The sequence below is a fragment of the Podarcis cretensis genome, assembly GCF_951804945.1.
Source record: "Podarcis cretensis genome assembly, chromosome: 1".
In the NCBI taxonomy this organism is placed as follows: Eukaryota; Metazoa; Chordata; class Lepidosauria; order Squamata; family Lacertidae; genus Podarcis; species Podarcis cretensis.
The window spans coordinates 135752066-135775764 of NC_137170.1; the positions used below are offsets into that span (position 1 = coordinate 135752066).

At 43.6% G+C, this 23699-nt stretch overlaps 1 protein-coding gene across 4 annotated transcripts in view; it reads left to right on the top strand.

Moving 5' to 3' along the window:
• Window positions 1–23699, top strand: part of MLPH (melanophilin) — a 74325-nt gene that overhangs the window by 26134 nt on the left and 24492 nt on the right. For 3 of the 4 annotated variants that reach the window (XM_079978500.1, XM_079978497.1, XM_079978499.1), the window contains exons 4-11: window positions 261–397; window positions 4198–4236; window positions 5753–5844; window positions 7017–7136; window positions 8297–8498; window positions 12235–12398; window positions 21295–21378; window positions 23154–23357. In XM_079978500.1, coding sequence (XP_079834626.1) covers window positions 261–397; window positions 4198–4236; window positions 5753–5844; window positions 7017–7136; window positions 8297–8498; window positions 12235–12398; window positions 21295–21378; window positions 23154–23357 — 1042 coding nt within the window. The remainder of the gene's footprint in view (window positions 1–260; window positions 398–4197; window positions 4237–5752; window positions 5845–7016; window positions 7137–8296; window positions 8499–12234; window positions 12399–21294; window positions 21379–23153; window positions 23358–23699) is intronic. The other variant, XM_079978498.1, reaches the window with a different exon arrangement.

Below are 23699 nucleotides of genomic sequence, written 5' to 3' on the forward strand. Positions count from 1 at the left end.
GCCACTCATTGAGCACAGACAACTGAAGAGGAGCCCCTGGAGATGAACAGCTGCTCCTGCCAGGGAGCAGTCAATATGGGGATGGAGAGGCCAGGGCTAATCTGGCTCCATGGCAATGGAAATGTTACCTTTTTGTGTGTTTTGTGTTTGTGTGGTGCAGTCAAAACGGCACTAAAGTCAACAGGTGTGTTTTAATTGATTGAAGGTTTGGGATCATACCTGTGTACATAATCCTTTTTTTGTCTTCTTCTACTGGACAGGATTGTGAAGACTGGATCTGTGGAATGGTATTATGAGCATGTGAAATCTCGTTTTAAGCGGTTTGGAAGTGCTAAGGTGATGCGGTCGCTCTACGGAAGGATGACACATGGACAGAAAATGAATCCTACCTTGCTTGGTATGGGCAGGGGTCTGGGGGGGGGGGTCCTCTCAGTATCTTTCTATACAGCACTCTGAAGGTTCCACAGAATAGTAAAGGTAAAGGGACCCCTGACCGTTAAGTCCAGTCATGGATGACTCTGGGGTTGTGGCGCTCATCTCGCTTTATTGGCCGAAGGAGCCAGTGTACAGCTTCTGGGTCATGTGGCCAGCATGACTAAGCCGCTTCTAGTGAACCAGAGCAGTGCACAGAAACACCGTTTACCTTCACGCCGGAGCGGTACCTATTTATCTACTTGCACTTTGACGTGCTTTCGAACTGCTAGATTGGCAGGAGCAGGGACCAAGCAACGGGCGCTCACCCCATCGCGGGGATTCGAACCACCGACCTTCTGATCGGCAAGCCCAAGAGGCTCTGTGGTTTAGACTGGGTACCAAATTAACTGTTACCACAAATCACAATAATTACATCTGAGTAGCCACAGTCTGTTCCCACACATTTGGAGTGAGTGACATGGCTCCAAAGTTAGAGAGTGTGGTTTCTCAGCTGGCTTGAATCCCAGCACCTTTGCTTTTAGAAATTAATCACCATTGGTGAGCGGTTTGGAAAAAGTGAATTGCAATGAGCTGTTTGCCCTTTCACTTAATGCTAAAATTAGGAGCACTCACTTGGAAGTTAACTGCAGTTGATTTAAAATTTATCCAGCAACAATTTTTGAAGGCAGAACCATTTGTTACAGTTCCTGGTAGCAACCAATCTAGTGTTTAGGGGTGTCGTTAACATTAACTATTGAGAGATCAATGGCAAATCTTCCTGGAGCATCTGAAGGTGGTCTCTGTTGAAGAAAGTCAAAGGAGGCTCTTTAGGAGCTATGCAGGTATCAGGTTCCCCACAGGGAACAAAATGCATAAGACTGGCCGAGCTGCCATCTGTGAAAACACAAAAATTGGTGATTGCCCAGATCTGTTTTAATTTTGCAGGCCAAGTAAAACAAAATGTCCAAATAAGACATTATAGAAACAAGGCTGGAGACGAACAAAATAATGGTAGTAACAACAACCACTTCTACTTCTACTACTATTTCAAGCAATTGTTGTCAGGTTGTGTACACACTCATCTCTCTGCAGTTTTCAAGTGAAGTCTTTGCATGTTTTTGTGTGCTTCTAAAAGTCATGATCGATGGGAACAATCGTACCAAAGAAATGAATGTGTACCATCACCTACCAGCGAGTGTAGTATAAAATGCCCTACCATGAAGCTGATGTTCACCATTCTGGGGAAAACGTAATTGGCGCAGCAACCATTACATGCATGTTTTTCCTCACAGAGCAAATGGCAATTCACGGACTGAATTATTTGGGGAAATGAACCAGACAAAGGGTTGAGACCCACTAATTTGCATTGCTGTGATGCAGGTTCAGATTGCCCCAACCCTGGATGAAACTGCAATTTGCCCAAATTTAAAGAAACGAGAGGTCTGATGACACCTTGCCTCATTTGGCCCTCAGCTGTGAGGGAGATACTTCAGAACACACTTATTGTTGGCATCCGTCTGTCTCAGGAGACAATGGAAGAAATGCAGACTAAACAGGCCTCTCTGGGCTCATCCACACTTTTGCTTCTCCCTTCCTTTCTAGGCACAGGTCTGAGTGGTTTTTGGTTTGTCCCACCACTTTCCCCAGGAAAAGCTCACTGTTGAATCAGAACATCAATCTGCAAAAAAACAACAACAATTGACTTTGGTTCTGATTTAGCGGTGGGACAAGCAGAAGTGTGGACAAGCTTTCTTTGCCTGACTGTCCTCCAGGCCTGCCTTCTTAAGAAATAGCCAGTGAGCCAGTGTTGCATCTTTAAGGCTGGACATTTCATCCTTAAGTCTTGTGCAAGAAAAGTGAAACCTGATCCCGATACGTTATTCTGCTCATGTAGAAATTTGTGCAGCCTCTTGCTTAAGCAGAATCGCTATAAGAATCGCTATAGGCCCTAACTTTTTAGCACTGTGTGGCTGCCTTGTGGAAGACTGCTAATGGTTATTTTCCTTCTGCTTAGAATTCTTTGAACCCAGTCCAATAGATCTGCTCGGCAGCTGGAACATAATGACTTGCTGCTGGCTTTCCTGGGACACATTGACCTCCAGGGTTCATTCCAGTGAAGCATTCTCTAATATGGCCAAAGCTTTCTGTTGGCTGAAACATTTGCTTCCGGCTATGAAACCTTGTTTTGTCTATTTGTCTCGCTATCTTCCTTTTCTATCTGTCAAATACTGATGCAGTAGGCTAGCCCATTGGGAGCCACTGTGTAATGAAGACCTCACAGTTTGTGTTACCAAACGCATCACTGGAACCTATATTGTCTATGTACTTAGGTAGACTCCTTGCTTATCCAAGAACTCTAAAGCAAATTAGAATAAAATGTGGAATATATAATGAACAGCATTATTGAAAGTAATATAAAAAATAATAATTCTGGAAACCTACAAACTTAACAATAATGATATGTTTAGGAGAATCTCAGATTCTTTCTCTCATGCTTGTTAATTCCCCCACCCTCATTAGATCTGTAAAAGTTTAATGTCTGAAACTGAAATCCAAGGCACTCTTAACTTTGGAGCACATCTTAACCCAGTGGGACTTAACTTTGGAATACATGCACATTATCAGGCCTGAAAGTGTGTGCATGTGTGTGCATAATGCATTTTGTTTCTATTGCTCATACCTGCTGAATTGTACCTGGCCAATAGATGGCAGTCTTGGGCAGTCTTGCAGGTTTGTCATGTGAAAGCAAGCTGCCATTTACAACACACTCCATGAGAAGTGACATTTGGAAACCTCTGGCTCATTAAGGAAGAAGGTGTTTCTATGGGTCTTCCTTGTTTTCAGCATGGGATCTTTGGGAAAATTTGTATCCCTGTTCACTTTTAAAATGACAGCACATTAGTTTTATACAAAATCATACCAAAATCATGCCAAGGATGGGGTCATTTACATTAGATCCTCCTTCATTTGACTGATGATATCTGGGGTTTGGGATCATTAATAAGCAGAGATCAATATGGTTAACAGAGCACCCTCTGATTCTGGCATGCTGACAGAGTGACAGCAGAATCCTCTGCAAAGCAAACCAGGGAAATCCACGCTGCTCTGTTGCCCCTTGGTTATGGGTCTGTTGCAAAAGTTGGTTATAACATATCAGGTGCATTATATTGTACTCATACAAATGGCTTCATGCAGGGCTGAAATAACCACCCTCAGTTCTCCATGCTATTTTGGCATGGGCTGCATTTGTAGCCTGATGCTGATGTCCTGGTGCCATAGCATCAACCCAGGACCAGGGGAGCCCCATGCTGTTGCAGGATGGAGAGATGCCTTTCTCTTGTTCCACATTTTGGCACTGTGGTGACCCCAGTTATTATTCCACCACATCTTTGTAAGTGTTTGCTAGTAGACCAGGTTATAGGAAAAGCCTACAGAGATATAAATATATCTATCCTGTATACATATTACATGTGTCAGTGGATGTTGATTTAAGTGGAAATCAGGCACAAGTAACTGTTTCCTAACAGGAATTGCCGACCTAAACCTGAATTATCCCTACAAATGGTAGCTCCTCTCAAAGCCAATACAGCATTTTCTCAGGAACTAACTTGCATGTGACCACAAGCTTGTTGGTTTTCAGTCTAAGCTGGGGCTCCAGGCTGATAATAGATGCTATTTTTAATTGTCTTTACATGCTCAAAGGGATAATTATTCAGCCCTACATCAGACTTACTGCAAAATATGTTTTAAAAGTATTTATGTTGCATTTTCTTCTTATTCTAGGTCTTCATGACAGAGTTTATAGCTTGCCAGACATCAACAGTAAGTGGCTTAAAACAAACAAACAAACAAGCAAACCTATACACCCTGCCCCACCAAGAGATGTCAGGATTGAACCTGGAACCTACTGCAGGCAAAACAGATATTCTGCCACGGAGCTATGGTCTGTCAAGGACAGAGGAAGGGGACTAAACTGGCTTTGGCATCCCCATAACATGGGAACAGCAAACATTCAGGCCACAATCTGAGCCACTTACCGTATTTTTCGCTCCATAAGATGCACCTAGTTTTTAGAGGAGGAAAACAAGAAAAAAATATTCTGAACAAAACAGTGGATGTATGATTTTTGTAGTTCATGCTGTGGCCACAGACATGTAATCTGATGGTGAATTTGGGGTGACCCAATGCAAAAATCCTGAGGATCCATGTGGATCTGTGCTTTGCAACCACGTTTTTGCACCATTGCGGCCCCACGCAACAGTGGGTGCGTGATTTTTTTGGTGCAGACTGTAGCCATGGACATGCTATGTGATCTAGGGGTGAATTTGGGGTGACCCAATGTAAAAATCCTGAGGATCCATGGGCTTTTACCTCCCCCCTCCCAGGCTGCCTCCACCAGCATCCCATATCTCTCCTCCGATCCCACCGATCAGCTGTTTCCTTTCAGCACTCCCTTCCCTCTTGTTTGCTTTAGTGTCTTTTCCTTAGCTGGAGCAGTTTTTTGCTCCTCTTTTTCTTCTAATTTCTCTCCTTATTGCCTTTCTCTTCCTGTTTTCCCCCTTTGCAAGTTTGCTCCCCCCTCCCAGGCAGCCTCCTTTATCTCTGGCATCCCTTATCTCTCTCCCCGATCGGCAAACGATCAGCAGCTTTGTTTCAACACCCACTTCCCTCTTTCAAAAAAAAAGAAAAGAAAAGTGCATGATCTGCTTTTTGCCTCTGGGCAATTTGGCTCCAGGGACCATGCATTCGCTCCATAAGACGCACAGACATTTCCCCTTACTTTTTAGGAAGAAAAAAGTGTGTCTTATGGAGCGAAAAATATGATACTTGGAAGTGAGCTCCATTGAACTTACTTCTGAGTGAAATGCCTAGGATTGAAACAAATGCTGTGCATTCCAAAAATCTATAATAGCAATGATCAGAAATGAGGATAAGGTGGTCTTAGGCTGAGTCAGACCACTGGTGCCTCCTTCAATATGCAACCCTTTTCCAAAATCTCAGAAGCTTTTCCTCATCTTTGGAGGAGAGCCATAGCTTAGCTGTAAGCGCATCTGCTTTGCATGCAGACAATCCCAGGTTCAGGGCCAAGCAGCTCCTGGACTGGCAGAGAGGCCTTCTCAAATGTTGAGCTGCTGCCATGGCTGGACCAATGGTCTGACTCTGTATAAGGCAATTTCCTATATTCCTGTGTCTTTCCTGCTAATACCCTTTCTAGTGGAGATGGCTGACACATTCTGAATGTAAAGCATGCATTCTCCTGCTAAGCTACAGCCACTTCCTGAGTGCACCTCACTTGCCTGATTTGACCGACCTGAGGGCCCATCTCTTTGCTGTCCAGGTGACTGCCGCTTCTACAGTGGGAATGAGGACAGTGAGGAGGGAGAGGCAGAAGATGCTATCGATGGTGGAGAAGCAGAGTGCTATGCAAGGGTAAGGGCACCTGGGAATGGACTTTCTTCCATGTTAGCACTGGGAGCTCATTTATATATCACGCTGGGCCTTCTTGAATGAAGATATTACTCCTTCTTCTCTGGGAAAAGGCAATCTTTCTGCTTTTGATTTCTGATATAAATCTCATTTCCTGTGGAGTCATTTATTGGAGCCCTCGTGCCTCAAGCTGGCTTCTGGGTGATGTTGTCTCATTTCTGTGCTCACAGGCTCTAGGAAGAATCTAAATTATACCTCTGCATCCACTGAAAATGTAAAAAAAGGAAACCCACCATTTTGCCTTCTATAACCATTTGTATGGAGTGTGCAAAAGCTGTTGAACGAATGACCGAGTGTTAGCCAATAAAAGTTGAATGATCTTGAGTCATGGACCTAGGCATCAGCCCAGTAGGATAGCCTCACCCATATAAATGATTTATTTTAGGAAGAATTGTTATTTAGGTTAGGAAAAAATTCTCACTGAAATCTTAAATCCTCAGATTCAGATCTTTAACTTCAGCTTTGGCATTTCAGTATATGTACAGTGGTACCTCGGGTTACATACGCTTCAGGTTACATACACTTCAGGTTACAGACTCTGCTAACCCAGAAATAGTGCTTCAGGTTAAGAACTTTGCTTCAGGATGAGAACAGAAATAGTGCAGCGGCAGTACAGCAGCAGCGGGAGGCCCCATTAGCTAAAGTGGTGCTTCAGGTTAAGAACAGTTTCAGGTTAAGAATGGACCTCCGGAACGAATTAAGTACTTAACCCGAGGTACCACTGTATAAGGAAATCAACATTTGAATAAATTCCAAATTCAGAGTGCAGAATGCTGGATCGGAATGTTTTTGTTTGAACTTATTTCTGCCCTTTTGGGGGAAGTAAATTGTTTTCAAAGGAGTGTTTGCATGTTTTCTATATAAATCTATATGGAATAGCTCTCAGCTGCCCCTGTTCCTTATTGACCTGAAAAGCATCCCATTAGGAGAGAACAGCAGGGCTGGACTTGAACTCTGGCATAGAACTAGGGAACTGTGAGGAAAATCCCCTGCAGAGCACTGCGTGGAAAGTAGCAAGATGGTTACTAACCTTTCCAAGAGACCTGTGAAAATATTTCACTATCAACTGTATTTACAATGGACTCTGGTTTCTTAAACTCTCTGTGCTTTCTAAGATGCGCAAGACCAAGCGCCTGCTGTCTGTCCATCCCTTTGATTTTGAAATGGACTCGGAATATTCTTCTCAATCTCGCCGGCAGTCTGAGCAACTCTCTCCTGGGAATGAAGGTCTTCAGGTATTACGGTGGCGTGCATGCCTTCCTGCTCGCTTGCATCATCCTTGGCACCTCAGAATTGCTCCCCTCCCTCATTCTTCTCATTTTCTTGACCTTTGCTAGCCCAGCTTGTCATATAAGCATTTTCGTCTGCCCTGTGAAATGTATTAGTGAAAGCTACAAGTTGGAAATAAGCTAGAAAGTGAGAGAGCAGATTCAGATGTCAGGAGGCTTTTGTTTGTTGTCACTTTCTGACTGTAGCATCAAGCAGTGAGTTGCAAATGTGACTCAGCCTTCAGTGATGGAGCACCACAAATTATCACTTCCACCACACACACACATATATATATGAGTTTAAATTTTTCCCATGGGGAATTCTTTGAAACACAACGGCAGTAAAACATCAGGTATTACATAGAAAGCTTCATACAGTCCTATTCATGCTTTTGGTAAGCTGTTTAGGATCTCCTTATGTTAACTCAAGCACAACACTTCAGTGTAGACTGTTCATGCATTTAACAGCCACCCAACTTTGAGACTGGGATGCGGGTGACGCTGTGGGTTAAACCACAGAGCCTAGGACTTGCCGATCAGAAGGTCGGTGGTTCAAATCCCCACAACAGGGTGAGCTCCCATTACTCCTGCCAATCTAGCAGTTCGAAAGTACGTCAAAGTGCAAGTAGATAAATAGGTACCACTCCGGCGGGAAGGTAAATGGTGTTTCCGTGCGCTGCTCTGGTTCGCCAGAAGAGGCTTAGTCATGCTGGCCATATGACCCAGAAGATGTATGCCAGCTCCCTCAGCCAATAAAGTGAGATGAGCGCTGCAACCCCAGAGTTGGTCACGACTCGACCTAATGGTCAGGGGTCCCTTTACCTTTACCTTTAACTTTGAGACATGAAGTGGGAATTACTATTTTTCCTCTTGGCAGCTACCAGAGTGACTGTGGCTGCACATTGGAAACCTCCTCCTCCTCCTCTGCAAGCCCTCTCTGAGTTTCCCACTCACCATCGTGATTTGGGGTGTGTGCATGCAAAAAAAGATCATTTCAATCAGGTGTGGTATCAATTCACCACATATATAACCAACACTGAGGAAGTGCCCCTCCTCCAGACACTTACCTGTCAATGAGAGATCAAACTGCCTCCTTGTTGACACTGATGGGCACTGTTTCTTCTTAGAGCTTCGCAGGATTTCCCGGTGCCAAGGAAGACCCCTCCCAGAGGGAATCAATGATTGCCGAAGCTGACCTGGCGGCAACGTTCCACCACCTCCTGCAGGAGCAGGGGCAGCACCTGCTGGCCCCTGAGCAGGAGTTCAGCACCGAAGTTCGGCTGACCGTCAACTCACAGCCTAAAAGCCTCGAGAGAACTCCCAAGGCGGGTAGGTTCTCCTGTAGCCAAACACCTGAGGAAATGCCTTCTCAGCACTGTTTATTTTAAGAAGAGCTAAAATATTAAAAGTACAGTGGTGCCTCGCAAGACGAAATTAATTCATTCCGCAAGTCTCTTCGTCTTGCGTTTTTTTCGTCTTGCGAAGCACCCCTATTAGCGGCTTAGCGGATTAGCGCTATTAGCGGCTTAGCGGCTTAACGGCTAAGCGGCTATTAGCAGCTTAGCGGCTTAGAAAAAGGGGGGGAAGGGAAAAAACTTGCAAGACTCGCAAGACGTTTTCGTCTTGCAAAGCAAGCCCATAGGGAAATTCGTCTTGCGAAGCGCCTCAAAAAACGGAAAACCCTTTCGTCTAGCGAGTTTTTCGTCTTGCGAGGCATTCGTCTTGCGGGGCACCACTGTACAGCCTTTTGTAGATTTCTGTCCTTTAGAGTGAATCTAATTTACATGCAAAAATCACGTGTCTCAGAGGATACAGAGGATGACCAGGCATATCCCTAGCAAATGGTTGCAGAACAACATGGGTCTTTCTTGCCGAATCCTTCCTGCCAAAGTGGAACAAATACCACACTAATATGTTATTAAAAATGAGCCCTGCTGCAATGGACTATGTGAACTTCTTTTGAATTTTCAGATCATTGCTGTAGTTAGTTACGATTTATGCTCATTTACATAAATACATTTGACTAGAAGACCAGGAGGAACATGGTTCTCCTAGAGTCAAACATGATTTCTGTAATGATGCTTAGCAACAGCAAACCCTCAGTGCCACCCTGCCAAAATGGTGGAAAAAACCAAAAAAAACCCGCCCTGCCAATATTATATATAATCAATATATATAATCATTATATTAAAATAAAAAGGAAAGATGTTACACTAAAGCCTCTTTCTGGAGACACTTCAGATATTACTTGAAATTATCAATTAGAGTGAGAGAAACAAATTTGTATCATTTGTGTGTTTACACTGGGGAGGGGGTCTTTTTTATTTTTTAAAATTAAAATATTATTTTTAAAATTGCATTTTGAAATGGTTATAGTGTTGCTGTGAACCATTCCTCCGCTGTGCTAGCAGCCACTGAGCTTGCTGAAGAAGAGGGAGGTTTCAGGGCCACAAGGCCTGGGATAAATTGGTGGCCCCCAGGATAAAGGACAAGCCACGCATCCCAGGCCAAAATTGCCCCTGTGCTGTCTGTACTTCAGACCGTGGGGAACTACATGATGAAATATTCCCTTCATGAAAAGAAATTCCTAAACTGATATGACAAGAGCAGCTTCCTTTTGGGTAGCGTGCATCATGTTTCCTATGCACAAGAGCTGTTTAATTTACATCATTCCTCCTAATAGCAAAAGTGGCTGGTTAAGAGTCTGACAGTCTGCAAGTGAAATGGGACCTCCCAAAAATAAGGGTGTGGCACCCAAACACTTGGGGGAGCACTTCTCCCTAAATTAAAATGTTAATAATAAGTTTAAAATAATGGAAGAAGAAGAAGCAAACCACCAAGCCCATCCTAAGAAGGATGAACCAGTGTGGTGTAGTGATTAAGAGCACTCATAATCTGGTGAACTGGGTTCGCTTCCCCGCTCCTCCACATACAGCTGCTGGGTGACCTTGGGCCAGCCACACTTCTCTGAAGTCTCTCAGCCTCACTGAACTCAGAGTGTTTGTTTTGGGGGAGGAAGGGAAAGGACAATGTTAGTTGCTTTGAGATGCCTTCGGGTAGTGATAAAGCAGGATATCAAATCCAAACTTCTTCTTCTTCTTCTTCTTCTTCTTCTTCTTCTTCTTCTTCTTCTTCTTCTTCTCCTTCTCCTCCTCCTCCTCCTCCGCGATTCGCCGCTTCTGCGCATGTGCGTGACGTCATTTTGAGCATCTGCGCATGCGTGAGCGGCAAAACCTGGAAGTAACCCATTCTGTTACTTCTGGGTCACCGCAGGACGCAACCTGAAAAGATTTAACCTGAAGCAAACGTAACAAGAGGTATGACTGTATCCTGGAGGGGGATGGTAGCTGTGAGGTGAAAGAACTCCAGTTCCTGCATTTCCCTTTCCCACTCTCTGGAATTCCCCGTCCCCACGGATGAAATGGTGAATTCTAGCAAACCAGCTCCAAGCCTGACCCCAAGCCCAGTTGGAAGAGACCTCAAGTCCTCCCCCCCTCCCCCTCATGGTTTAAGGCTGGCTAGAACTTTGAGGCTGCCACACCAGCAATTGTTGCAGGTCTATAAACTGTACACACACACCCTCATGTGGCAGTGCATTCAGACAAGACAAGTTGGCCCACACAATAAGCTCTTGATCTGGAGTGGATTTCTAGAAGGGCAATTGGAATGAATTCATCGCACAGACACTCCAAAAGCATAAGCCCAAGCCATCACCAACAGCCTACAGTTCTGGCAGATGGAAGACCTTCTTTCTTGGCACTTGGGAATGGCACGTTGATTTACACCTTTCGGCAAGGTGCAGAACGCCATGCAGCAGGACGCAGATAGCTCTTCTTCCTAGGCTCACATTGCCCACCAGAGATTTGCATTTTAAGTGAACTTATTGTAAAATTGTCTATGGAAATGGATCCCTGTCCAGTTACTCTCAGAAGGTTTTGTTGTGCCACAGGGTTCAGTGCTTTACAGTTACCATAAATACCTGGAAAATGTGATTATTGGAAACTAAATTATCCCTAATGTGGTTTCTCTTAACAAGGTAACAAAATGGAAAAGTGCATGGTGCAGAGATTAGACACCTGCAGCCTCTCAAATGCTGCGCAGTGTGTTCCTCATTTGTTGGTTAGGTAATGCTGCTCAGAGTTCAAAGGCTCTCAACAAACCAGGGCTGAGCTACTGTGGAAAATACGGGGACAAAACTCCAGAACTGGTGACAAGAGCCTTCCCCTTGTAGTCGCAGAGGATCTAAGCAAACTAGAGTGTGATGTATTTGGAGAGTTTTGCATAGGGCAGCGGGAGTTTCTGTGAGCCTGGTCTTCTGCCTCTTAGCATGGGGCGTTGGGAAGCAATGAATGGAGAGGAGTCATTGCCCAGTGGGTGGACTGCGTGCTTCGCAGCATAGCGGGGTTTATCTAAGCACTGTTTCCCCAATAAACATTACTCTCCCTCCCAATCCAAAAAGTGGCTTTTTGCTCCACGAGAGAAAACTTTGGGGTACATGTAGCTTTCTCTTAATAGGTCAAATTGCCAAAGGAGGTGGGAAAGCACAGGGACAAAGTTAAGCCTCCCCCCACTCTTGCAAACTTTTAAAGAAATAGATAATCTGATCACATATCTCTTTCATCTAGTTTGCCCCTGAAATAATGACCACACTTTTCACATATTTTGATTTTTCTGGGTTGAAAACTGGCAATCAACAAGCACCTGGCTATAGAAATATTCTATTCCTTGCAATTAATTTGCTTCCAGCTTTTGATTTGTTTAGGGAAGTTTTTAATGTTTGATGTTTTATTGTGCTTTTAATTCTGTTGGGAGCCACCCAGAGAGGCTGGGAAAACCCAGCCAGATGGGCGGGGTATAAATAAATAATTATTATTATTATTATTATTATTATTATTATTATTATATTTCCCCTGTTTTTGTAAACATATCTGAGGCCAAAGTGAATAAATTGAAACTTCTTCCGGAAAGTTTCAGAAATTAGTAATCTCGCTCAGATTGCCCTGAAACACAAGATTTGAGTTTTGCGTCTATTGCTCTGAATCCCAGCCTTGTTCTGTTCCCAAAGGCCGTCCCTGGAATGAGCAGCATCCATCCCAGTACTCAGCTGATCTGGACACTTCCGAGGAAGACATGGAGGGAGTGCAGAAGACCCTTGTCTATCAGCCCCACCACACAAAACGCAGGAGCCGAGCCTCATCCCAGGAGAACATAAATCCACCTGGAAATCAGGTAAATAAGGAATTGGACACCGTCCTTCGAAGCGTCTGCCCCTGAAGTAAGGCAAGAGCTGGGGTTTAGGGGTGACTCTTGGCTTGGAGTAAGAATCTATGTCCAGGAGCAAACACAAGATTGCAAGAGTCAAATGCCTGCAAAACAAAATGTTTTTATATTTTTCCTGTTCAAGGTTTCAGAGAAAGCATGCTGCAAAACAAGGAAACTTACTTCCCTTCCTGTTTGATGAGTCTAAACGGACATGAAATCATAGGCTGTAGCGCTATCCCATTCACCCACTGTTAATCTTGTTGCATTTTATGTTCATTAATTGGTTGAATTTTGGTTTCAAGGCATGTGTTTTAAATGCATAGGATTCAATGGATTTCTTTTGGAGCACAAAACAGAACAACCCCTGTTGATGAGTTGTAAAGTGCTTGAAGTCTTACCTGCAGGATCAATGCTGCTTTATCCATCTCTGAAAAGCTGCAAGCAGAAATGTAGAACCACTTTTAATGAAATGGCAGAAGGTTCTGATTGTCACTCAAACTGGAGATGAGAATACAATTTAGAGAAAGCATTCGTGATCTAACTGATCTCTTTCTACAGTTGTTCTAAGTTTCTGCAACAAGACCAAGAATTTTATGGCCTTTTTTTCTTCCTGTAGACCATGGGGGGGGGCCAACTACTGATCTGAAGCTTCCCAGTTCTTCCACCCCATTATATAGTTCTCTTTCTCCTTATTTTTATTGGCTTTTTAAAGCTTTTCTATCTCATTCCAGAACAACTGGAAGGAGAAATAGTTTAAGAAAAATACATTGATTACAAAACAACAACAACCAAAACTATGGCTATACAATTTGGGTGAAATAGGTTTTTACTCCATCTATCCAAAAATAGTTTGGTAAGATTAAAAAGGAATTACTTTCACTGGTTTTCCAGACCAGTAGATTCATTGGTCTTTTGTAATAATAATAAAAAAAATTACAAGCCTCCTCCCTGTTCCCCTTTAAGTTTTGAGTAAAAGGGATTTTGACAGGTGAGTGGCCCTTCCCATTTATCAAATTTGGCCCACGAAACAGTTCCTGGTAAGGATCTGGCCCATTGTCAGGGTCCTTGTGTGGATGGATGGGGTGAACTGCAGAACCCCAATTCATTTACACTCCAGCAACTGAGAGCGTTGAAAGTGCCTACCCGGGTCCTTTAATTATTTGTCTGCAAGTCACATGAGAAGCCAGATTCTCTCCTCCAAGAACATTTCCCCTTGAATCCAACTGTTTATAGCTGAAGTTATTGGAGGCCGTGAATTTTTAATTATTTTTCCAGTTTACAACCAAGCAATTCAATTCATTCAGACATTCAAATATCAGTGAAAGTTTTACTTAAGACTCAGTTCTGTTTCACACTGTGAAAACTTGAGACCAGTTCCAGCATAGCATCTTATTCATTAGTTTGATTGCACATTACATGTGTACATCTTAATGCTTATCCACAATTGCTTCCAAGTTCTGAACTGGAATCTGGAGTTCAGAAAAGCCATGAAGACACCTGGGGCTTTAAGCCCAGTGTGAACTGAATTCTGGAGCCAAGGACCAGGGAAAGTACCTCACATCTCCAACAGTTAACATTATACCAGTGGGAGTTGTCTTGACTATGGTGGGATTAATCCACTGCCAATTTGCCATGGTCCCAATCCTGATCCCCTTTGCTATTTAGAGCTGGTGGGTTACCTTTTTTTGGCCTGAGTGCCACATTCATCATTGGACAGCCCTCTGGTGGCTCAGGGGCGACATTTGGTGTGGTCACCTTATTGCAGATATTAATATTGCACAGCTTGAAGCAACTGAATGCATAAGAACCTGACTCCTTTTGGAACAAAACATTGTCCAGACCCACAAATATTGTTCAAAGCTTTACTAACCAGAACTTCTTCAAAACAGGTACAAAAAACATGGAAGCTACATCTACATAATACCATAAGACATACGCCCATCCAAGGCATAGGTTCATCGTCTTAGAAATAAAATAACTTATAACCAGAGTTGACAAACATAGCTCTCTGTCACACACATAGGTTCCATTAGCCTGAGCTCCTGTTACACTTTCCCTCTCCCACGGAGCCTGGAAACAAAGAAAAACTCTTCCAAGATGGCGAATTTGCAATTGAATGCCTTCATCAACGTTAAACCCTCAGTTAATTATCAACTAGTTAGAGCTCAGAGAGCTCTCAGGATGCAGCCATGGCAAATCTCCAGTGTTAGCAAGGTGCATTCAGACATTCTCAATTTCAGAGTCAATTAAGCCTTTACTTACGCCTACTCACAACTCTGTCTCTCTCTCCCCCCCTCCCAGCCCTCCACCTTCAGCTGCTCTGGCAACAATTCCCTCTCCCTACTCAACTGATGAGGGAGATGTTCCCCAGCTGGCCTCTGGGCTTTCTCTGCCCGCCATACTGACACGTCTACTTTATTTTTTCATTTTTGCCACCACCAGCAAAATCAGGGAGGTCCTTGGCTGGGCCAGACCCTTGGCTCAGGTTTAGCCACCTCAGATTTAGAGTGCATTGGGATGGGGAGATTCACAGAAGTTGGGGCTGTGTTTTGCCCTGTTCAGCTATTTTTTCATCTGTGAAGCACAGATGTTATGGCCCACTTTTGCTTCTACTTTCCTGGAAATAAGCAGCAACATGTTGTCCCAGAACTAGTTCTCATAGTCTACCACTGAATGCTAAGTAACTAATACTAAGGAACAGGCCCTTCCATCTTTGTTACTTTTCTTACTGAGAAACACACTGCATTTTATCTTTCCTGTAACAATTTGGCTCTTTTCTTTTGGCATCATTGATTTTTACAAACATTCCCACCTTTTGAAAGCCATCAATTTCACAGCCTTTTATGGTTTTCTGTTGGCTGCCAGTGGCTTCCCCCACACTAGGCATCTTGAAACTGATCTCACCAGGGCTCTTGGATCAGGGACAAATCTTGGAGTGGGGCATCTAAGCATCAAGAACTCTCTTCAGTGCTTCCTCCAAGTGTCCAAATCACAGCAGAGCTCGGTCACAGTGACTTGTCACTTGCTAGTCTGACTGATGCAACTGAGTTGTTATTTTTCCCTGTAAAATGAGATTTATTATCTCTTTACCCAAGACCCTTGAGCTACTCGGGAAAACACATGCTGATTCTACAAAAAGTTAATTATACTCAGATACAGTAAACATTTAGTGTTTGTAACAAAACAAAAAAAAGAGAACAAATTAAAGCTACTTCTATTCCATAACTCTAAGATCTTCTCTTGTCTGAATTTGTTTTATCAAAGTAGCTACTATATGGTGGTCCTCTATAATCAGTAACCTCAGTTACTGAAAAGCTCATTTTGTACTTTTGTATATCTCAATTAGAGTGTTTTGCTATGAAAAGAGCAAATAGTCTTTCACAATGGACATTCCCCATATACCAGGATTCATGTCTGTACCTTCTCGCAACTTCACTTTCCAGCAATGACAACTCGAAACATTTTTCAATCCAGAGCAGACACTAGCCAGCTTCTTGTCTGCTTTAGATTAGACTCCCACAGTTGACCTGGATTTGAAGTATGGAAAGGGTTCTTGCATTCTCTTGAATACTCGCCACCAGCACCACCTCAAATACAAATTCTGGCCATGACCCAGAAAAGCGTGCAGTTATTTCTTCCTGTTCAAGCCACACACCCACCGTGCCATGTGGAAAACTCCTTTTGGAAAGGATGAGACATTTGAGAGAGACTTGTGCCCTGAGCCAGGCTTGCCCCAGTGCTTGGATTTGCCTAAAAAGAGGTAGTTGGGTCTGAATTACTGACATTATAGCCAAAGCTGTTATTAGTTTGGGTTTAACAACAGAAACACACACAATTCTTCAAGAAACTACAGCAGGAATTCACAATGTGCAAATGCAAGGCACGTAAACAAATTTCATTTTCACAGAATTGGAATGCAGGAATAGGCAGCGGTCCCATGCAGGGATCGAACCTGCAACCTTGGTGTTATCAGCACCACCCTCTAACCAACTGAGCTATCCAGGCTGAACTTAACTTGGTGTTATTTTTGTCATATATATTGTTAGCCTTTAAACAGGACACATCTTAAGAGGAATGTTTTTGGCATTAGCGTTGCCCTGAGATATTAAGATCCTTAGCACTGAGATTGTTTTAGCAGAGAGGATACAGCCTCGTTTAGACAGATATAGCACATGTGTCAGAAATGCCGTGCTTTAGTTCCAAATGTTTGTAGTCTGCTTTCGTCATGAACTCGTTAAGCCTCACAATTGGGATTTATTAGGAAAGAGCCAAGCTTTCTTTAGCTGTAGAGATTCAAATACTGAGGTCTAATGAATTGTGCTGAGCTAAGGGGGTAATCCAATTATCCTAGCTACCTAAATGGCTTAGTCTTGGCCGTGATATAAGAGATAAGGTGAGTGTAACCCTATTATTCCTGCCGTGTTCACAGTCGGGGGCAAATTCTGCGCTCTGGAGAGCCGTGCAATCCCTTTGACCTATGGGAGGATTTAAGTGGAAGCAGAACACAAGAGCCGGTCTAAGCATGGTTTCAATTAGAGCCAACTCCAGAACAGAATTTCATTCCTACAGGAAATTCCACTGTGTTTGAAATTTTGTTTCTGCTCCAAGGGAAAAATAGAATATCAGACTCAAAGTTCTGAGGTGTTTCAGTGAGGACAACAAAAATTGATCTGATTTTCTGTCATTGCTCACAGGGTGCGTACATTTTGTTTTGTTGTCCGGCAAAATTTTGATATACTTTAAAATTTAAACAGCAGTAGGAGAAACAGCCTTACTTTAGATTGCCGCAACAAATATTTGCCAAACTTAAATTTTAACTAACCAACCTTCTTGGGCATTGCTTAAACAACCCTCAGATAGGCCCTTAAAACTAGGAAATTTTAAATAAATTTGTTAAGGTAGTTACAGCCACCTCCACATGATACTGAGTCCCCTTCCTCCCAGTCTGCTCGGGGGGGGGGGGGGGCTCCAATCCAACATATTTCATGAGAAACTGAGGTGCAGATGGAGGGACAGTCACCAAAAATGGCCTTCCCCCTTCCACTGATGGATGCACTTGGGCTTTCAGTCCCTGGAGGCTTTTAAGCACAGCTTGGCTGGCCACCTGCCCTGGATGCTTTAGCTGAGATTCCTGCATTTGTGGGGTTGGACAACAGGACCCTCGTGGTCCCTTCCAACTCAAAGATTCTAGGATTCTGTGAAGGGACACCAACCAGATACCAACCTTAGCCTTTGCAACAGAAGACTTTTTGCTATATTTGCTGCGACGGACTCACATGGCAGACTCTGGAATTTGACAGTTTTATCCTGCTTATTACGCAGCTCCCGGGCATAGCCCTTGAAGTGGTTTGCAACAACTTTCAAACAATAAACTGCAATGCAATCTAACAATGCAAACAGCCATTACCTGAATCACAACACATTCGTGCAAAAAACATTTAGCAGCGACATCCACCCTCTGAAGGAGTAGCTGGTAATGAAAGCTAAACAATGATGAAGCCAGCTATCTCTTGTGTAATCACAGCGAGAGGCGCCTCTCCTGCAGATCTCAATGCACAGGCAAGCAGGTTTAGGCATTAAGATGCTAGGAGATGCTTACAGGGGTGGCAACTTGATTAAAATGGGGGGGGGCAGGTAAGCCCCGCTCCACATAATTGATCACAATACATGGTGCATGCGCACCATTTGAATGGCAGTGCCCATCAACTTGGGGTGTGTCCCTCTCAACTATTTTCCTGGGGGGCAAAGGGACCTCGGCCCCTAGCAGTTGGCTTCTGCACCTCAGAATTGCATGAGGAGCTTCCGACAAAATGTTGCCGCATGGAGTGCTCAGGTGCTTCAGTCCAGCTGACCAGTCATTTGTTTTTCAGATATACTCAGTGTCATTTCTGCTCTCCTTGGTTCCTTACCCCCCACCTCCCACCCCACAGCAGTCAAACAGCATTCTGTCCTCAGTCATCTCATTTGATGGGTCCCCCCCGCCAAGCTTTCTTTCTGAAAATTTTTAAACTTATTGGTTGGACTCGATGGCCCTTGTGGTCTCTTCCAACTCTATGGTTCTATGATTCTATGAAACCTTGGGTTTTCCCCAAACTACCTACACCTGCCACTTGTTTGTGGGTGCGGCCCTTTTGGCTACTTAAGAATGGGCTCTCGGAGCAGGAGTCCACTAGCGTTATGTGCCAGGAAATGACCTATCCAGACAACGCATCATTTGTCTCATCTCTCCTTCGCATCCCTGTGCGTCTCTTCCTCTGTCCTTTCCCAGGATACACCGTTCCTTTTCGTCTCCCAACTGGTTTCCCATTTTCCTTCCTCTCAGCAATTCAGCATTCAGGGAGATGGAGCTGGGTGTGATAACACCCCTCACAAACCCGCAACGCTCCCTCTTGCACCACATGAACCTCAGGGGATGCGGCCTCGGTGCGCATGAGGAGGGCTGTGTGAATGACCTTTATATGAACAGGGAAAAGGACCATGTATTTGGAGGAAAGCTGGGATAGGAATGAAGGAAGGGAAGCACTTCTCATAAGCTCATTTGTTTTGATTCAAAACTGAAAAGGGGCTTTTAAAAATTAGTGGCTAAACTTAGGTGAATAGAATATTCTGACACAAGCTGAACTACAGAGGAGTTTCAGCCCCATGACTGTCATTCTCCCACAGCAGATGGAGGAGGAACCGGCCCATCCCAAAAGATCCCCACCAGCATGGACCACCCATTCCCTCTGCCACCTCTCCCCTCATCTCCTCTCCCAACCCACAAGGGGAGATGTCCCTGGTCTTCATTCAGCCCTGGAAAGGGCTTAGAGAAATTAGAGCCAGCAAATCCTAAACTGGAACCATGGCAGAGAGAACTCATCTTTCTGATGCCCTTTAATCTGCCACAAATTCTCTTGTGCTAGACTTTACAAAGTAATTGTTTCTCTGGTTTTCCATCTGAGAGGTTGCCAGCTTCATCTGGTTAATTTGTCAAAAGATTTGATCAATGTTGTGCTTGCTTCTAGCTGGACTTGGTTGCTGAAAACTCACTTCAGAATTTCATGAAACATTTCCAGGCTGCATATTAAGATCCATTAGAAAATATTTTCAATTAAGGATATGGATTACAGCATTACTTTGACCCTAGCCAATTTTACAATCATCTTTCCCAGTGTGCTTTAATCCACTATGCTATGCAGATCCATATGGTAAAAATTATTCATGAGGGAATTAATAAAAAATGAGGCAATTAATCACAAAAGCATAAGAAGCATAAGAGGCCCTACTATAAAAGCACTCAGGTTGTCTATTGTCCTATTATTATTATTATTATTATTATTATTATTATTACTTAGCCGGATGCCAAAGAGAGCAGTGAGGCATTTGGGCAAACAGATTTGGTGGAGGAAGGCTCATGGTTGGGCTGCAACCACAATAAGCCACCCCTTCCTCATTTCATTTTTAAAAAGCAAAGCAACAGAAAGAGAAGGAGAATTATGTTTCCTCACAAGTTAGACAAGGCATTGGCACATAAGTATGAATTATCAATTACATTGATGACACTAATAAGAAGAAGAACCCTTCATACAAGTATCCCAGAGCGGCTTACAAAATAAAAACACAGAAAGATATAACATGGTGTTATTTGCTGTCTGCTTGAGCCCCAGACAAAAAAGAGAAAGTTGCCCTCGCAGGTGACCACTCCCTCTTTTGTTCCTGTCCCCCCATCTTGAGAAGGAGAGACCTGCATTCAAACTTCATATAAAACTCAAACTTTGGAAGTTATTGGGAAAGGCAGTTTAAACTTGCACAATCTGGACATTCCTCCCTTCCCACTTAACAAATAAAAAACTTTATTGTTCACCTTCCAATGGAACAAGTCCAAGTCCTTGTTATTCCTTCATTCTCCCCTTAAGCCCCCCTTTTAGGCATTATGCATGAAAGTCTGTATTAATGAAAGGTGCAGCTCTTCCACAGCTGGACTGGCACTATGTAAGCATTGTTTTCATGGTGATCCTGGGAAGAATATGTTAGCACAAAATGGTCGTAATCTGATACAGCAAACTACAATGTATATTTTCACCAAAATTGCTACTACTCTCCTGCTCTTAAAGCCACCGTCCCAGAATTTTGTTGTTAAATAAAATACTAGTGTCCTGATCCACCAACTGCACATTGCTCCTCTGTAGCAGGGGTTTTAGGGAAAGGAAAGGGGGGTGGGGAGGACTTTGAGAAATGAAATAAAACATATGAAAGGCACAAACCATAGAACAGCTTTCTCCTTTACCACATGTGCCTTGATTGGGGTAACAGATTTGTAGTTTTTGGGAACTTGAGTGTTGAACCCTTGTGTGAAAATCCTGAAAAAGATTACCTATAAATAATCTGGCATTGCTGAGTCCAGTAATTTCCACTGCACATTTATGGTGTGAAGAAATTTATATTATTCACTTCATTTATCTTCGCAAAAACCTTTTTCCCATTTAGCTCCCAAAAGGGGAGCAAGTTAAAGCATACAAGTTTATAACTGATCTGGAACTTAAATCAAGGCCTCCCAGTCTCAGTACATAGTGTATCAGTTCACATGGACAGTCTGCAAGTGCAAAAAACCAGGAAAAATAACTCACATTTATCATCTTAAAAAAAAAACTCATTTGGGTTATTCTGGTAATATTACAAGGCTTGTCTTGCTATTTTTTAATGGATTGAAATTAGGTGTGCTGCTGTTTTTGCTTTTGTTTTATTGCAGTGGCTGGGACTGCAGATCTTCTGATTTCTCCATCTGGGGGCAAAGGTGGTGGAAGCTATTCTGTACTTTCTCTTTAGCTGCTAAGAAAACTGTGGTGGTGGGCTCTATCCTATGCTGTCATCTTTCCTTTCTCAGATTCTTGACCTGAACAAACGCATGTCAGCTGTCGAGCGCATGCTGAACCGTCTTGAGGAGAAGATCCTGGTTCACCCAGATGAGGTAAACTCAGGAAAGAGGACTCCCCTCCCCCCCCGAGCTTGTCCATCCTATTATATCATAAAGGGAGTGTTTTGGATATTGTGGCCATCAGAGAAGACTAGCATTCACTTCCTTTTGGGGAAGAATGGGTGAATAGTTCATCTCCTTCTTCCTCCATTTGTCTGGTCCTCACACACCTCACTGTGGTCCATGTCAACCATCCATTGGCAAAATGGAAAAATAAGAAGATCAGAAAACCCAGAAAACATTAGTTTCCCATCCTGAGAAAGCACCATCTTGGAAGCTGATCACCTCATTCAGAATTCATCATGGAGCACTCTCCTTTCCAAGAACTTGCCCTAACACAACAAATACCAGCACTGACCTAATAATGCATTCAGCTGAAAACACTAACTATGTGAATATTGTTGCAAACAGTGCTATTTTTCTAGAAAAAGAGGTGCTGGAACTCTCTATGAACACCTCCCTTATTCTTTTAGAATGGCAAAGGTGCTGGAACTCTGTTCCAGTGAGTTGTGGCTAGGGAAGAAGCCCTGGGTGTAACTGGTTTCCTCACCCACTTAGGCCTTCTGCGTATGGTGCACAGACAGGTTGGTTGCTGCCAAATACTAATCTCATGCGCTGGGTACTCCAAACCTTTAGAACAGGTGAGCAATTAAAGGCATGCATTGGCCATGTCATGTGGAGTGAGAACTGCCTTGGAGACGTTGTGCGTGACAGAGCCAGCACCAAGAAGGCTGCAGCTGCTACAAGTGTAACTTTTCTCTGTGCTTTTAATAGGTGTTTGACACTGTTTTTTGTTAGTGATTTTTTTCAACAGCAGCTATGCTGCCCATTTAATGTACAAGTGAAAGACAACCCCTATTTTATGTCTCCACATTGAAACTACCATACTTAATGGGCAAGTGACATGGTGCGGTGGTTCTTCATTTCCGCACCACCGAGCTAAATGTTCAGTGAAGGCAAAAAGCTGGACTTTCTTTTCTTCCTTCCTTCTTTCTTTCTTTCTTTTCTGCAAAAGGGAAACGTGTGAGCCCAATGAGCATGCTCGGACTGGCTGTCATTGCATTCACGTAACAAGAGAGCTCACTCTGTGGTGGCTATGCCACATAGTCATGTATTTATGAAGGCCAGAAAAAGTCCTTGGTCTCTGCAGATTATAATTTATCAACAAAGGAAAACTTTTTCCCAACGTGGCTCAGGTTGCAAAACTTTCCATAGATAGGAGTTTGTAAATATGGGGGCGAATTGCTGTTTGAAATGATGAGTGTTGGTTAGTCCTTGTTTCCAGGCTTTAGAGCTCATCATTTTCGCCTTGTGATGCTTACTAGAGAGGCTGCCACTGACTCCGTGGCAGGGTGGGCGAGAACAAATAAATGTAAGTTCAGAACTTGCCATGGGAAATCAGGTGGGTGGGCAGGCAAGGCATGGGGCTTGGAGAGGGACGAAAGCTCTCAAAGGCAGACTGGCCAGGGGAGGGATGCATGGAGGTTGACAGGTGGACAAGCGAGCAAGCGCCAGCCTGACACCTAGGGGCACCCTCAGCTGGGCAGCCAAGCTGCTCACTTGCCTGCCTAGTCAGACTCAGCAGGGAAAGCAATAGAACCCCAGGTTCAGGGACAGTCTACCTCTGAACACTAGGCAGGGGACCATGTTCTTGTTCTGCTCAAGTGGGAAAATGTCTTGGGTTGGTCCTGAGGCACATTAAAGCATGAACTGGATGGCTGAAGTAAACTGAGTATTGCTGGTCTGTCTGTCTGTTTGTTTGTTGCTAGCCTCCAGCTCCTGAGTCCCCTACTGATCCTAGCATAGAAGAGAAGGAACTGAGGAGGAAACTAGAAGAGCTGGCAAGAAACATCAGTGACAAAGCTATTTCTTCTGATGAAGAAGAGGAGGAGAAGGAGGGCAGAATGAAGCAGGAAGGGTCCATACCAGAAATAAGCTCGTCTAGCGATGACCCGCCTACTGATGCCAAGAAGGTATGGTCTTCCTTGCATTTGGCGTTTTTTTCCTTCTGCTTGTTATATTTTATGGAAAGTAGTCTTCATGCATCTAAGCTAACCTGCCTTCTGGTATGATCAGCCTAACTCATCTAACTAGTTGCTATAACGCAGGTCTTAGGGTGGATTCGAACCGCCTAATTGTGCATCTTGCAGGTGATGATTGCAATCTCCGCTGAAATTATCCATATGATTGCATGGAGATGATGATTCTGCAAGGGGGGTAGATGATATTCATAATCACCATGTGGGCAATAAGGTTTTGTAAATCCACCCTTAAGTTCTACTAACAAATAACACTTAGGGTCACACAAGATGTGG